Genomic DNA, 17,345 nt, shown 5'->3' with positions numbered 1-17,345 from the left:
TCAACCTGGGACAAAATCAGTTCTCAATTATTACCTGAGAGTTTCAATAGTTTCAGTGAGCAACAAATAAGATGCAGTTCTCTAAAAAATATCTTCACTGAAATTTCAATCAAAGAAAAAAAAGCAGGCAAACTCAGATAACATTGTACATTTGTACAATGTACATTTGTACATTACATTTGTCCACTTAAGTTTACTGCACAAAGCTTCCCAAAGCACAGAACTTAGAGAGGAGAAAGCCCACAACTTTTACAAATACCATGGATGAGATTTTTAAACACAGTTTCAGGGTTTTAAAATTCAAGATAAACTTCTCTCTGGAACTTCCTTAAAAACAAATAGAAGGAAATTGATTGTGCAGATGACAGGTCCAGAATATAAATCAACTCATTCCATCCCAAGAGCTAGCTGAAATGTCAGCGTCTCAACTGCTTACAAGTTAACAAGACATCTCAGTGGAAGCAATGGAAAAGATACTTGTCAACACTGATCAAGTGATGACTGGTAAAACTGAGTCTGGGGAGAAGCAGCCCCTAAACCCTTGGGTTCATACTCACCCAGCAGTCTTCATCTGGCACCACAAGAGCAAAGCGTCCTTGGCAGACTTCTTCTCTTTGTTGTCTTCAGTTTCTACACTGATATCCTGGATCTAAGGTTTACAGAGAAATATTAGATGAACAGACATGTGAGGTCTGCATGTACATAATGAGTAAACTTTAGGTCAACACCTAGCCTTGCAGAATGTCTACTCTGAGGGTCAATGAAAACTGCTTTCTGAAGCCAGGGTTCACTTCTTGGAAATAATGACCAGAACTAGGTTCTCTACTTTGCACAAAGAGTAAAGTGAAGACTAGTTACCTGCCATGATTTCCTAGAACCTATTAGGGGTTATTTCTACTCCCAGCATAGCCCATCTTTCTCAACGACAGGCTAGAATGGTGGTTGGTATGGTACACTTTGAATCCCAGCAGACTCGAGGAAAATACTGTTTTTGCACAACCAAAGATTTTCCACACCAGAGTCAGTGAGTCCTTTGTTGATGAGGACTGTGTATGCACCATTTCCTGAAAACTGACCCAAACTCTCAGAGAAACAGTGCCCTTAAATGCTGTGCTTCCATGCTCTGTGCTACATGGTCTGAATATTTGTGCTCCCAACTCTCATTAATTCTTATGCTCAAATCCTAATCCCCCCAGAAAGTGATTATGAAGAGGTGGGGACTTTGGGAGTCCTGGGTCTCATGAATGGGATGCATGCTTTATAAAAGAGGCTCCAGAGAGCTTCCTAGAGCCCTCCACCAAGTGAGGGTACAATGAGAAATCTGCGACCTGGAAGTGGGCCCTCCTTTGACCATGCTGGCACTCTAGTCCCAGAACCGTAAACAATAAATGTCTATTGCTTGGAAGCCACCCAGCCTGGGGTACTTTGTTTAGCAACCTGAACGGACGACGACAGCCTATATTCGTAAGTCACTCACAGTCTGCTGATTCTCAACAGGACATAGAGCCTGGTTCACTGGGACCAAAGTCAGACTTCTAGGTTTGAATCCAGGTTCCCCCACATACTTTGTGTCCTTGGGTGAGCTCCTTGGCTTCCCCTCTGAGGAGTGGCTATCTCAGAGCACTGCTGTACATTTGAAGAAATGCAAAATATGGAGGGCTGGGCTCTTAGTAAGGAAATCTACATGTCAGCTCTTTGGATCACAGGCTGCCTACCAGTTATGTGGTTTTTAGACAAATGTTCTAAATGCCCTTCTGTCTTCAGTTTCCTTGACTATACTAATAACATGTGGAACAGAGTTGGGGACAATGGTATCAGCCTAGAAAGCCATCCATTCTCTCTCAGTTCTAACCATTCCAAGCTTCCCAGTCATGGCCCCTGTCAAAGGTCTTTCCATCTAATCTAGAAACATACCCCGGAATTCTTTCTAAGAAAAAGAGGTAGGAAGAGGATAAAACAGAGACATGTGTAAGATTAAAAAGTTAGAAACTTTCAACTAGGAAAAACACCTAGAAATTGAAATTATTACGCTTTTAAAAAAATTCTCCAAGAGAAATCTTGAGTTTGCATAAATTCTAAACTACAGAGTATGCAAGAGTAACCCTCGCTCAAGGGGTAAGACACAGACTTATCAGGAAAGCAGGTGGAATTTTACACATTAACCCCTATCAGCTTTCCTCTATCTTGGGAATGGAATCTGTTTTCAGACATGGTCTTTCAGAAACAGAACCTACCCTTCTGAAATGAAGACATCTCCCTATGTGGACCAAGCAAACTCGAAGACCTTTATTCCAGTTTCTCACATCATCTTTTACTCTCTTTTAAAGGGAAAGCAGCATAAAACCTGTCTGTCACCATTGGTATTTAATGCACACCTGCTACACACATCAGGGCTGGCCACACCTTGGGGGCTCTGGGACACACACATACACACACACACACACAGGTAATGTAAGACGAGGTTTGTACATTCAGGAGCTGGGAGGCAGTGGAGAGACAGGTCTCTGCAGGTACGTGGGGAAGCCTCACAGAGGAGGCAGAATGTGAGCTGGGCCTTGGCTGGAGCGGAGTCAGTAAGTGTTTGCAAAGCAGGGGATGGACTGATAAAGCTGCTTCGGGAGGCAGGGGCATGGCAGACACCAACCCCCAACCCCCGCAGGCCACAAAGTGACATAAGCCTGTGTTTCTTTCCTCAGAGGAAAGGGAGAAAGTGCATATTGGCATTTACAGGTTCAAGCACAGAAAAAGGCAAGCTGGCAGGAAATTAATGAGTCAGTGACTCAACCCAATTCACAACCCAAGGGCTATGGGCACCAACCTGCTGTCAAGGGAGGCCATTGTCAGGATGTCCTTCCATGCTCTGATTATAGGCCAAAGGCAAGAGAAATAGAACTTCTTACTCTAGGGAATCGAGGCAAGGCTTGAGGAGGGGCCTGCTCATTTCACCTCTGTTGGCCTAAGGCCAAGAGCAGTGATCAGTAAATTTAATGGTGTTACACACTCCATTTTCAAATCATTCAGGAACCAAATGACAGAAACCTATAGAAGAGTTCTGTTTGCAAAATCAAGTCACTCCATTAATAATATCATCTTCAACAATGGTTCCTGGCCTCAGTTCAGTTCCGTTCAGACCTATTTAATCAGAAGCACTGGGGGCTGGAACCTGGGAACCTGAGTGAGTAAAAAGCTTTCCCAAGAAGTCAGATGATCGATCGGTCCAGGTTTAGGAACCCCCATTCAGGGAGTGTCTCTGAACAGCTCTGCGTTAGACCCCTAGCCTCCTTCCACATACCCACCGACACCACATACCCACCGACACCACTAAGCTAGAGTCCAATCCCAAGGGAAATGAGAAGGAAAATGACGGGTTAGAGGGTGATTTCAGCATTTTAGTAAGAATATAAAGGGAGGTATATAATATGATTTCTGGTGTGGCCCTTTGTTGGTGAGATTTTTATTTACCTAGGGGGAAAAAAAATCAATCAAACTTCATCAGAGGGACTTAACAAAGAGGGAAGGCACAGAAAGCAGTTTCTGAGGAGAGAGAACTGTTAGAGGACTTTTGTTTGCGAAGTAACCTGATGCTAGGTAAGAAGCGTTTCCTGCATTTCAGATTTTAATTGAAAAGCAGAAGCATGAAGCAACAGCCTGGAGAAAGAACCAGCCATCAGGCCGGAGGTGCTACAGACAGGAAAGGCTGAGCTCTCTCCTTAGGGGTCAGAAGCAAGCATGGCAGCCCTGACTGGCCTCGTGATCCTTGCAAGGCTCCTCCCTCCCCTCACAAGGTGAAGCAAATTGACAGAATGACCTTGAGAGTGTTTCTATGCTTATAACCTTACCCCTGGGCATAACAAACCCATAAATTCGTCAATTCAAACATGCATAAGGCCTCCGCACACCCCCCTGAAAACTGCTTCCTTACACCTGAAGGAGAATGAGAAGGTGAAAACAGCCCACACAGGTGTCACGGTTCTATGCAGCTTTGCCTAAAATATTCTGCGATGCACGCCACGATCTGTCAAAGTTCAGATAGTCTACTAGTAGTAACCTAGCGTTGACTACATCTTTACACCTCTGCTCCTGAAAGCTGAGTAGCAGACACCAGTGGTGGGCTGAGACTAGGCCCAGAAATCCCCTTAACCGCCAAGAGAGTCAAGACTTTTAGGGGCAGCTGCCACATGCCCAGAGGGCAGCTGAATGTGATGTGCAGCACACCTGACTCTGAGATGCCATTTCAACCTGGTCCTTCTGGTCCCCTTGGAAGGGGAGCCCAGTTTTGCAGGGATGCTCACACTCGGCAGGGAGGCCCGGTGGCCAGGTCAAGTCCCTCACCTGGAAGCGCAGGATAATGGTCCAGATGAGGCCGAGGGTCAGCCGGTGGTTCCCATCCACGATGTCGTGGGACCCCATGTTCTCAAGATGGACTCTCTGCTCCTTCAGGAACTGAAGGGCCTTGTCCACATTCTCCAGACAGTGGATGCGCATTCGTCCCTTGGTGGGTTTAGGCTAAAAGAGAAGAGCAGAAGGTAGAAACAGATCATCCAGGAGGGCATAAACCAGCTCAGAGCTACAGCCCAGAGAGTTCACACGGGCCCATTCATGCAGCGCTCTCCAACCCACACCACAACGTTAAAAAACATATGTTCATTCAGTCCAAGGACAGTGTTTATCTAACAGTCTTAAAAGAGAAAATTTACTTAAGGGATGATAACTGATCACTCTTCAGAGGTTTGTTTTATCATGGAAGTGACATAATTTACGTGAGCATGGAAGCTGGAAGTTCAGAGAAAAAGGAGCCCAATTTTCACAAAGAATTTCATAGCTACCACTGCCATTCATGGGCTTTTTGCGGATGCATGGCAGAACACCGCTGAGGATTTTCTGGCTGCTTTAAATGTAAAAAACAGGTTTGCCACCTGCTGGTTTGGGTTGTTTCCTAAAGTTGGCTCAAAATGAGAAAGGGAGGACATGCTACAAAATCAGGAGAATTTTCAAGTGGTGGTTTGTGAGGATGATGGAGGGGGTTGAGTAAAAGGGGGTGACTTGCTGGAAAGACAAAGGAAAGAAAATACAACAGTGGTCTAGTTGGAATACCCCAAAATGTCTGTTCCTTTTATTTAGTCATATTAAAATCCAAAAAAGGCCCTTTCAAGGTGAACATTTTAAATAAACAAAGCACTATATAAAGATACACACTCAAAAATCTTCAATGGGTCACTATCACCTCCTGTGTGTCTAGAGCAAGCTCATGCTTCCACTGCCTGGCTCCACCCTTCCTACCCCTCTTATCACCCATCACTCCCCCCTCTACAGAGGCTGCACCTCGAGCTGATCTCACAAGCCCACAAAGCTGCCACCAGGTTGCGCACACCCATCCTAGCCCAGAGATGTACCTATCTGGCTGCCATCCTCTCTCCTGAGACATCTCATCATACCCCACCCACCACTGAGGTTCAGGTCAAGGCACATCTTTCCTTCAAGAAGTCATTTCCAACCACTTCAACTGTCACAGGACTCCCTTCCCCCCAAACCTATACATTTGTGGTCTGGACCGCAGGGTTCAGGAACTCATCAAGTATCTTACATTTGTGCTGTTACTTCACATGTATTGTTCTTATCACTTTCAACCCGACTACTGGTTTGGGAGCATGGATGATGCTTTATACTCACAACTTACATTCCAGGAATGTCAGGAATGCTAGGATCCATGACTCATGTTAGGTCAAGTGACAATGTTACAGGAAAATCAAGTAATCTGGTGAGGTAAGAAAAAGGTCTGATCTAAAATGTCCATTAAAGTGGGTGAACTCCATCTAAGATTCCTACAGTGACCCCCTGTTCTCCTGTCAAGGTGGACAAGGGAGGTTTCTGCTGAAACTTGACCAACATCGAGGGGTGTGGACTCACTGCCTCGAAGAAAGTGTGTAAATTCTGGGCGGAGGGCTCCTGGCATTTTTCAGGGCTGTTCTGAGGCCTCTTCCTCTTTGCGGCCTGTGCCCTGACCAGCGAGCCCATGACCACACACTGCAGGTTGGGCCTGGAGCTGCAGAGTGGCAAGGATGCAAATATTGTGCTAACACTGGCAGATAGTTTCCCAAGTTCACCTCTGAGTGGCCAGAAAAGGCTGCATCCTAACTCATTGTGAGAGAAACAGTGTGGGTGGAATTAGCATTTGTAAAGTTAACTTGTGTACAAAGTCAAGTGTAAGTGTTTGTTGCTCAGCCAGTGACCCCATGGACTGGAGCGCACCAGGATCCTCTGTCCATGGGACATGGACATGTCCTCTGCCCATGGGATTCATCAGGCAAGAAGACTGAAGTGGGTTGCCAATGCCCTCCTCCAGGGGATCTTCCCAACTCAAGAATCGAACCCACGTCTCCCACACTGCAGGCAGATTCTTTAGTATCTTAGCCACCAGGATCAGGACTCCCAAAACAGAGGTCGCCCACATCACAAACCTAAGTCAGCCTGTTCTGGAGAGAAACGCCTGTCAAGGAGCCTGAACACACAAGGGTCGCTCCCTTGGGAAGAGCGCTCCACCACTGCTTGGGAGGCAGCACTGCCCCATCCATGGACTGTGTCCCCTTGAATAGAGGACATCAAACTCTCTACCAAACTGTTTTAGTTCTGTCATCTGACAGAATCTGAGCGGCAAGACAGGGAATAGGTTGGGGGCTGTCAGGACCTTTCCAGGCTGCTCCAGGTATAACTACAGTTCTTTTTGACCTGATCTTGAAAAACAACCTCAAACACACAGGAGACCTCTCAAGCCTCTGTTCTCTGCTACAAAATCCCAGTGGACTGCGTGTTCATTTCCGTATGAATATGGGGTGCAGGGGTCTGGGAGGGGGAAGTATGGGAGGGTTCCAAATGCTTTCCAGCAGGTTGGAGAAGCCCATCGTCAAGTGGCAGGAACCCCAGGCTGATGCTGACTGGCCATGCCAGGTGAGCGCTAAGGATGGTTCACCCTGATCCAAATGCAACGCAAGTTCCTGTTAATACCAGCCATCAGAAACACTACTGCATGGAACACAAGGGAAGGAACTGAAATAATAATGACAGAGAAACCTCTTCAGTTGGGTAAACGATTAGACTTCTTCAAATAGTTAAAAAAACAAACCTCACCAATTTCCAAAACTCAGAGGAAATGGAAAGTTTTCAGGAGGCCCCTCACCCCACTTTGGTTTTATATTTTTGCAATTCTTCTAAAAATCAAACCAAGATTTGGGCAGGGGTTGATACTCTGCTCTTCTCTCCCTAAAGTTGTTTTATTTTTAATTTTTTTACTGCTCCTGGCCATTACATCTTTTAAAACATCAAACACGAACAAACCAGATCCATGAGTATGCTTCTGCTGGGCAATTCAGTATAGAGGACGCTGCTAATGTTAAAATATCCACAATTTAAGTTACAATTACCCCACTTTCTAGTGAATTGGCGCCTTGTTTCTCAACTTTTACCTATAACATGAGGATAATATCAGTAATAATCCTAAAGGGCTGCTCCATAAATGAAATGGTGAACTAATCATCACTGTGTTCTCAAACCCACAAAATGTATCTACAAACAGAGGCACTTCAAGGATTTTCCTCCCAACAATTATTCTTAAAGTTGTAGGGGGGGGTGGCGGGGGGAGCATGCCCCACCTGAATTTCAAATTGTTTAGAAATAACACACTTCTCTGTAGACAAACAGGAAATGTTCAGGGTCTAGATAGAACTCTCCCACTGAGAGCCAGAGAAGCTGATACACGTCAACTGAAAGACAAATTTAATACCAGAGTGGAATGTGCCTCCAAATGATGGTAATGATATTACTCTTCTAATCCTGACACCCTAAATGGTACTCTGAACAGGAATAAAAGGAAATGGTGGTAGAGAAAACTTATGACTAGCTGGTATCTAGAGGGAAGAGGACATGGAAGGAGGGAAGGGCGAGGATGTGAATCTTCACCCAAACCTTGGCATTTGGGCCGTCTAGACATAGTGAGACCTCTGCAATTCAAAGTACATTAGGAAACAAGGCTAGAGAGCATGATTTACAGAGATAGCTTAAATATTACTATTATGCTGTGCAGCTAGTAATTCAAACTAGGTTAACTGTTAGGCAGTGAAAGTTGCTTCATCGCCTCACTACACCTCTCTCCATGTTTTTCAAACCTTTCCCACATTTCGTCTTAATTGAAACTCAATCAGCTTCAGTGGCACATGAATCTCCTTTAAACCAAAAGAACAAACCAGATGTGGCGAGGTTAGATGATGTACTGGTGTCACAAGGAGGAGTAGGAATTAAGACTAAAACTCAAGAATAGCAACTCCTAAGAGGTGTTCAGAGAGGGTCTCTGAAGTATTTTAATGCTTTAAATGGTATTCAGGCAGGTTTAGGGAGAATCATCACAGGGAATTAATTTTAGAAGGGTTAATGATTGCACAGACCTATACACAGAAACATATATTAGGTCATGAAAATAGCAAAGCTCTCAATATCTAAGAATTCCTAGCTTCCATTTTCTGGGCAACTATGTTATTTTTTTAAACCTGTTAGGTGGTTTCTATCTTATCACATTTAATCTTCACACTAACACTACATAGTAGTAACGATTATTATTCTTGTCATTGTACAGATGAGAACATGTCTGTTTAGAGGGGTGAGGTGATGGCATGGCTGGCTGGTGTGGTGAGCTGGGATTCCATGATGCGCCCCCTTCAGGCTACACCAGGAACCAAGTGCGGTACAAACACATTAGTATGTGAAAGAAAATAACGAGGCTTGGGTTCCCACCTGGCAGACAGTTTTCGTTTTTTTTTTTTTCAGAAGAGCTATTTTTATTTTATTCAACTTCCACCTTCTCAAAAGAAAGAAGAGATAACAATGGAGAAAACTGAACACACAGAATCTGGGGGAGGGGTGCATCTCTTAGTAATAAACACTTTCTGAAGCCTCACCCCAAGAGTGGCTCTTTCTGCCAAGAGGAGGAACATTCCCCGTCTTGTCTGCATTAATTATTGTCAAATTCCTAGTGGACCAAGGTCCGTTCCCACGGCAACATGCACATTTCTGTCTTCTGTTGTCCTTCCTGATGGGGCAGTTTGAGATGCCATGAATGTGGAGTCAAGGATCAATACCAGACTCACATGCAACTCAAACAAAGTGGGGTGCTCTGCAGGCTTGGGTTCCTCTGAGGAAATGCCTATATTTATGGCTCCTCCTTTAAATCCTAACAAGGGTTCCTGCTCTTCCACACCAGGGCCGTGTTCCTCTGCTTTGTGGTCGCTTTTCCTGTTTCCCTTCCTTAGTCCCTTCTGGTCCCAAATCTCTATCAACCACAGCTCCAACTTATCTGGGCCGGCTTCAGAAACATTGTCTTTCCAGCTCCAAAGGTGTGGGAATGACATGGCTAAGTAACCAACCTCCAGCAACTGACAAGGTAATTTTAAACTGCTTAGTAGAGCAGCCAGTTCAAGCCCCACCCCTGAGAAGTGGGGTGGTCCTGGGCAAATTCGCCTTAGAAAGGGAAAAGGGAGCTGGATGGCCCCTCCCAGGTCCACAGTGGACTCAGTCCTGAGTTTAGACCAATTACACGCTGTGAGGCATCTGGGTTTGCAGAAAGGTGGAGTGACTACAATGGCAGGATTTTTGTCAGAGCCTAGAGATGGAAAAGACAAAGCAAATGTTTCCTGGAGCTATTTTTAGCTTCCGTGAATAGAGGAGGATGACCTTAAGGAGGACTCCTGGCAGGGTATTTTGGGAGGACCCAGGGGAGCTGGGCCACTCTTCCACCCTGCTAAGCCCCGCTCCCTCTGACTTTTCTCCATGTGTGTCCAAAGCCACCTTGAAGCCACCTAGAGCAATAGATCTCCAGGGCTGCAGGGGGACAGAAGGCCAATCCTGGGAGCTGGGAGAAGCTGACTGCTGAACACCAGCTGGATGGCTTTGCTGGCTGCTTACTCTCTGTTTCAGCATCTGTGAAATCAAGGGATCTAGCTTCGGGGTCCCGAGTCCCTTCCAGCTATAAAACACAGTCTGTGAGCTGGAGGGTGAAAGACTCACTAGCACACCAGGTGAAGTCTAAACTGCCTGCTCATCTCTCATTTAGGTGGAGAAGAAATAGAGAAAAAGACACTACTGGTCACAGTGTGCCAGAGTGATGGACACTTGCTTATGTCTTTGCCTTTTAATAAAAAATCAATGTCTGCTACACACACATGCATGCCTCTGCTTAATACAGAGAGTAGGATGGAAACACTAATTCCAAAATCTTCTCTGATACAACAGTCAAACTTATTTCACATTAAGTTCCCAAACACCTCCCTACACATCACACTCTTGAGTTTTAAGAAGAGTATAAAATGATTCTTGCCCAATTAAAATTGAAGGGGAAATAACATACCGCGTCTCATTAATTCCTGCCCATTTCCTTCCTGGTGGGGACCCACTCCCCAGGACAATCTTCTCCTTCAATAGGGCTCAATGAGAAAGGAGGGGCCCAACTCCAGGGGAGTGGCTGGAATCTAAGTCATGCTCCTCAGTGGCGACAGTGCTTCTTCTCTGAAGTGTAAGCTGTCCACTCCATCAGACTGTGAGAATTAAACAGATCGTGTGTGTGACAGCAAACACTGAAAGTGCTGACTGTCACCACTCCTTCTGAAAACACACTCCAACTCAGCCAGGGTGCTCTTCCTACACCGGTTTCCTCCTGACGGCCACTCCATGTGCTCTCTTCACTCTTCCTCACGCTGACACACGACCCCTCTATTCTATGGCATCCACACCTGAGCCTCTCCTCTTGAATCCAGTTGCAACCCCACACACCGGGTATGGTTTCTTGACACTCCATCCAGAAGGCCACTTCCTTTTCTGAATGCCAGTGCTTTGGGGCCATTCATTCAGCTCTTTATCACATGGTATTACTATTACCTGTTACTATTAATTCATTTTTTCGTATCTGTGCAATTAGACTTGAATTTAACGGGGACATTCTCCTCTGGCTGGTTGTTTAGAACCAAAGCAAATTCTCCCTCACAAGAGATATAAAAAACAGGCAGGTTCTGTGGCCAGTCCATAAAATCCTGTCTCTACAACAATACATGCCAGCACGGCTCTCCTAACAAAGGTTTTATATAAAATGCACTCAGGGTAGTTCAACATGGGATTTCTTTAAGGCTTAGCAAATCTTATGGTAAGTCTATCTTCTCCACCTAGTTTAGCCTGTTTTGGAATTAACGGTGGTTTAAAAAAAAAATCCTGTTTTTGTTGCTTTGTCTTCTTTGAGATTGATTAACAGAATAAGAAGACAGAATATTAGGAAAACAACAGGCAGGCAGAAATCAGTGATACCTGTTACTGGTAATGGTGGGAGCTGGGGGAGAATAGAGGTGTTCAGAAAACCTTGTCCTCTCGGTCAGAGGAGAGGGCTCAGTCTGGCAGAAGCAAGGCAGGAAACCATCTCACACAGAACCATTCTTCACGCCAAGGCCCACAGAGGGAAGGGGGCACAGGCCAGCTTCTAATGGATGAGGACCTGTGGGCTCTACTTCACTCCCAAAGTCCAGAGGCCCCACTCTTTCCAAATATCAGTGGGTCATGCAACCTCAACCCTTCAAGTCCCATTTCTAATCTGGCTTGGGACCTGCGATTAATGACAAAGTGACCAGCACAGATTCTGTACTCACCGCCTCTATGTGGTCAGTTGACACCAAAGTCAAAGGTGGTCTATATTCTTTTTGGGGGGGCCTTCTTTATCTTTTAAGTTTTTGTTTTGTATTGGGTACAGGTGATAAACAATGCTGTGACAGTTTCAGGTGAACAGTGAAGGGGCTGAGCCATACATATCCATGTATCCATGGATATCCATCCATATCCATACATACATGTATCCATGTACCCATGTGCCGTGCAGCAGGTCCCTGCTGGTTATGCATTGAAAACACAGCAGTGTGCACACGTCCATCCCAAACTCCCTGACTGGCCCTTCTCCCTGACAACCGTAAGTCAGTCTTCTAAGTCTGTGCGTCTCTATTTTGTTAGTTCATTTGCACCATTTCCTTTGAGGTTGCTTATATAAGGGATGTCATACGATATTTCTACTTCTCTGACTTACTTCACTCAGTATGACACTCTCCGGGCCCATCCATGTTGCTGCAAATGGCATTATTTCATCCTTTATAATGGGATGAGTAATATTCCATTGTATATATGTAAGGGGTGGTCTATATTCTTTATGGAACTTTAAAGTCAGATATTTATGAAGTTATAGCCCATGGTAATTTCAGAGTAACACACTGGAAAGGAATGGTTTTGTCATTAACCCAATCCCAGTCTGCAGCAGCTTCCGGGCTCAGCCTCAGAGATGCCTCACTGCCCCATAAGCTAACACACCTTGAGGCAAAGATAGCGACATGGAGCCAACCCAAGTCATGACTAGGAGTGGGTGGGTGGGGGGGGGATTCCTGCCTTCTCATGTTCCACAGTACGTAAGAATCAAGTGTCTTGATAACTCCAACATCTACCGCAAACCTGCTCAAATCTAACCCAGATTTTATTAAGTCTAAATGCAGGGTGGGATTGGGGTGAAATGATGTGGATCATTAAGTGAATGCGTTTTTTTGAACTTTGCGCAGTAAAAATCAAGAAAACTTCCTCCTCTGTGAAGAAGGATGAGCTGGCTTCAAGAATCTGCTAATAAAATAAATTTAGATACTCCAGTCCCTCAAACATCTATGTCCTACCCACTGCCAAGTTGGTGGTGCGTGCTTGTGCTGAAATGCTGCCGGAGACACAGCTGCAGATGGAGTGCAAATGTTTGTGTAACCCAGGGATTCGGATCACTGGTGCAGAAAGCCCAGAGCTGACTGAATGTTATCTGATGATACACATTTATCTGTGGACATTAATTTACCTAGGCCTGTAAGTTCTAGCAACAGCACTCATTTTGGAATCTGAAGATTCAAGGATCATTTGGGGCAAGCCCTCACGGATGAATCTTCTCTTCCTTGGGGAGCATCTCTAACATGAGTTCCTGGCAGCATCTGTGGCCAACAGCAGAGTGTGGTCTGTGTCTTTTCCAGAAGACTCCATGAACCAGATAAGCCACAGGGCCAAAAGAGCCAAAAATCTCCAGTACAAAGGAATAAGAGCTGTAGCTCGCTCTCTCCATGGTGTTAGTCACTCAGTCATGTCTGACTCTTTCCAGATCCCATGGACTGTAGCCTGCCAGGGTCCTCTATCCATGGAATACTCTTGGCAAGAAAACTGGAGAGGGTTGCCATGTCCTTCTCCAGAGGATCTTCCCAACCTAGGGATCAAACCTGGGTCTCCTGCATACTGGCAGATTCTATATCATCTGAGTCACTAGGGAAGCCTATCTACAGTATCCTTACTTTTTTTTTTTAAACATTATTACTTTTTTTTGCCCCGTGGTAGAGTCTGTAGGATCTCAGTTCCCCGACCAAGGATGGAACCAGGGCTCTCCTTAGTGAGAGCTCAGAGCCCTGCCACCTGGACCACCAGGGAACTCCCCATGGTATCTTCACTTTTGGAATAAGAAGACTGATCAGACTCCCCAGCCAACAGTTAGAGATGGCTGGGAGGAATGGATAATAAAAGAAGTCCAGGCACTCAGGGTTTTATGAAGCGGTAGGGCATTGCTAAAGACAACCTCTGCCCCTGACTGCCTGAGAGGACGCAGACAGCAGCCCCCTCGTGTTCCTTCACCCCTGCTCCCCCAGGCCTCTGGGTCACTGCAAAAAAAAGGGTAACACATATACTGCTGGCAGCAAATAAAGACAGGAATGGGAGGTTTCTACAAACCACCAAGAATTATGCCTTGTTGGCTGCTTTTTTCTTCTCATATTTTTGTTGCCCTGTTCAGAATGAAGGGCAATGGGCTTGACCCCATTTATTATGTGGACATTATCACAGACAACAATCTTCTTGGTATAAAAGAACTACAGGCCTTCCAGGGTGAACCATTTGCTCCCCATGAGACCCTACTGGGACAAAAATAAATGTTCAAACTAATTTTCACATAACCTTTAATGATTTTTTTAGCTACTTTCAAAACATCACTCCCCCACCCCAAATCAATACAATTATACTCAGTTAAACATTAAGAGGGAAAAATAGGGGGAGGGGGTGGTGTTGGTAAGAAAGTCTGGTTACAACAATTATATTTAAAGGTGCATATCACAATATTTCTGGTCTAGACTCACTGTCAAAAAACAAATCAAAATGCAGTAAATGATCAGCCCTCCCCGTGTGAACCAACTGCCCCGACTCCCACATCACAGACTGCCTTCAAGGAGGCATCACGGCCAGAGGCAGGAGCCTCCTTTGTCTATTTGGTTTGTCCAGTTTGACCCATAACCTCTCAAAGAAAATGAGGCAGCAAGACGTGCATGCTCAGGAACAAAGAACGTGGACCAGAGGTGCTGAAGAGACGGGGCTTTGCTCTGTTTGGGGGACCCTGTTCCTGAACGGAGGGGTCAGGAGACAGAAACCTGACTATTACTACCTGGGTTCAAAGAGGCAGTTCTGTCTGTGGTATAATGTTAGGACAGGGGACAACCTCTGCCTATGGTCAGAGGTGTGTGGGTTGGTCTGCATACAGACCCACTGCGGCTGTCAAGTTGCAGGGTGGAGATCAAGTTAAAAATAAGGCTTTCTGGCAGCCCTGCCAACCACCAGCATCATATTTTCCTGGTGATGTCACTGCAGATGTGGGCTCGATCCCTGGGCGTCAGCCTGTGGCTCAGCCCCACCGCCACCTATGGAACTGTCTATACTCCGGTAGAAGACGGCATCCATCTCTGCACCAAAGCCAGACAAAACCTGTTGGGCCTGTTACAGTGACTGCGTTAAGATTCTTGGGTCTAAGGTTCACAAACAAAAGTCACATCAGAGACAGCCGTGGGAGCTCTGGGGAAACAGAATGGGGAGAACATTTTCACAGTAGGCTGACAACTCCTCTGCCCCAAAAGGCTGGGTGAGTTCATCAGAAGCTCCACATTTCCAAGGAGACAAAACACCAGCCTCTCCTTCCATCCCAGAATAAAAAGTGTGTGTGGAAGAAACAAAAAAACGCCAGAGACCACTGAACTCAGTTCCTGCTACCTTAAAACAGCAGCTCAGATTTTCCAGAGAATCACTAAGACACAAGTTTAGAATTATTCCATGATCTCAAGGGATACAGATTCATCCCAGAGGCCAGCGCCCAAGCCTAGTCCTTAAATTTCCAGCATCATGCTATTTAACAGGGACACCAGCCAGGATCTTTCTGACCAAAGACAATAACTTCGCCAATAACCAGAACAAGGCCACTTCATTACAATTCAAGAAAATCATCCAGATTCAGAATGCTACCCTGGAGCTTTCCACACCGTGCTCATCAACTCATCAAGCCTCTGCGCCTCAGAAGTATCAGCCATTAACTGCATAAATCTACAAGAGACAAGCCCACACTTGATTTTTCAAAACCATTTCCCCACCTACGGTACAAGACACTTCACAGCCGCTTCCCCTCCACCCCCCCCTTACCAGTCTCTCTCCAGAGAGGACCTCCAGTAGCTTGATGAGCATCCGTCCATCCCGAAGGTCAGTGTACAGATCTGTGATCCGGCAGGACACCCGGGCAAGGTGGGAGTTGACCCACTTGGTGAAGGTCTTCTTTTGCACAGCTTCACGTTCATCTGTAAGCAAAGGAGAACTTGCTTTACCACCAATCACAGCCTGGGGGGCAGTGGGTGAAGGGCATGAGATGCCAGCCAAAGGAAGAAGAGCAAAGCTCAACTGTAATGAACCTCATAGTCAACAACTCGGAAACAGAAGAACTGGACAGTCCTTGACTGTCTGAGCCCCTAAGATAACCACCAGCAGAGCACCCTTTGCTTGCACTCATTTCATTTTCTCCCACCTCTGCTGAGGCAGCAGGATGTGGGTCACAGTGGGCAGTCCTGCCCACTAATATAATACTCGGCTGGTAAAGTTTCTAACATGTGTGTCACAGCTGTTACTCCTCCAGAGGCAAGTGTAGGAGAGGCACACAGTGTGCCGAAGGACACGGGGCAGAAAAGCTCAGGAGACAGCTAGAAACTGCTTCTCTCACATACAAAGGACCAGGCATCACCTGACAAGATAAATTCACCCGTGACCTTGATCTGCTATGACCCTTTCGCCTGCTTAGCTGGATGTTCAGTGAACAGAGAAGATGGTGGGCAATGTGGCAGAGTACAAGGAGCGCTGGCCAAGCCTGGAAGCCCAGGGCATGGGCCTGAGGAGACTTTGTCAAATATGTGCTGAGACTCTGGGCTCAGCATCCCCTTCCATAGAATGAGTGGACGACCATCATTTCCAAGCTTCAAGCATTCGTGGAAAAGGCCACTGCTGGTTTACGGTCTAAAGTGGGGTGGCTGTACATCTAAATCAGTTGTACATCTAAATCATCAAGGAAAAAAGATTAAGCTTTTCAAGCCTCAGCGATCAAGGTCTGTCCAAGCCAAAGCCAGAAACTCTAGACCCAGCTACCTAGAACAGGCCCTTCGCACCCCATACAAACAGGTTTCCCATCTCCTTGCTCTGCCGAGTGTTTTAAACACAGGCCATTGCAGATCTTCAGTGGAGAGCCATGGAGGTGTGCCCAAGCCACTGATTCAAACTCCCTGACTGTTCTCTACCAAGCTACCCTTTAATCACATACTCACCCCACTGCCATCAGCATGAATTAGTCCTGAAAGGACCCAAGACTTCCTCCTTCCTGTGTGAGGCCCAAGCCAAGCAAGAAGAAACTACAAGAAAGGGAGGAGACCCCAACAACTTTTTCTGTATCTCTGTACAGAGTGACAGGTAAAAAGCAGCCTTGCTGATGGGGTGTGTACTTGGTGGCCTGGGTGTTCTGGGTTCCCAGGATGGCCAGGGGGCCCTGGGAATATCTGCCTGGAAGGTTCTGCTAAGGCCTCCACCCACCACAGGGAGGAAGCTAGACAGAGACAAGTCTGAGTCAATCACTCAGTCGTGTCCGACTCTTTGCGACCCCATGGACTATACCCCACCAGGCTCCTCTGTCCACAGGATTCTCCAGGCAAGAATACTAGAGTGGGTTGCCATTTCCTTCTCGAGGGGATCTTCCTGACCTGATCAAGCCTGGGTCTTTCGCATTGCAGGCAGATTCTTTACCATCTGAGACAAAGAGATGAGCCTTTACTGCTGCCAACCAGGCAGGTGAGACCACTGGGGCACCTTCCAAGACAGGCGCCCATCTGCACAGCCAACAGCTCGCCTGGCTCCAACCTCCCCTGAGAGAACAGCCCACCAGAGGAAAAGAGGGCCTTCCCCCACGACAAAGGCCTACT

The 17,345-nt window shown here is 46.2% G+C and overlaps 1 protein-coding gene across 3 annotated transcripts in view; it reads right to left on the bottom strand.

Annotated features, from left to right (window-relative positions):
- The window catches only part of SPTBN1 (spectrin beta, non-erythrocytic 1), a 201,085-nt gene that overhangs the window by 52,063 nt on the left and 131,677 nt on the right, over positions 1–17,345 (bottom strand). For all 3 annotated transcript variants that reach the window (XM_043468564.1, XM_043468566.1, XM_043468565.1), the window contains 3 exons: positions 15,535–15,686; positions 4,333–4,506; positions 558–649 (listed from right to left, as the gene is read on the bottom strand). In XM_043468564.1, the coding sequence (XP_043324499.1) occupies positions 558–649; positions 4,333–4,506; positions 15,535–15,686 (418 nt within the window). The remainder of the gene's footprint in view (positions 1–557; positions 650–4,332; positions 4,507–15,534; positions 15,687–17,345) is intronic.

The sequence above is a fragment of the Cervus canadensis genome, chromosome 5, assembly GCF_019320065.1.
Source record: "Cervus canadensis isolate Bull #8, Minnesota chromosome 5, ASM1932006v1, whole genome shotgun sequence".
Classification (NCBI taxonomy): Eukaryota; Metazoa; Chordata; class Mammalia; order Artiodactyla; family Cervidae; genus Cervus; species Cervus canadensis.
The sequence above is the reverse complement of the archived record's forward strand: the minus strand, read 5'-3'. Positions and strand labels throughout refer to the sequence as shown.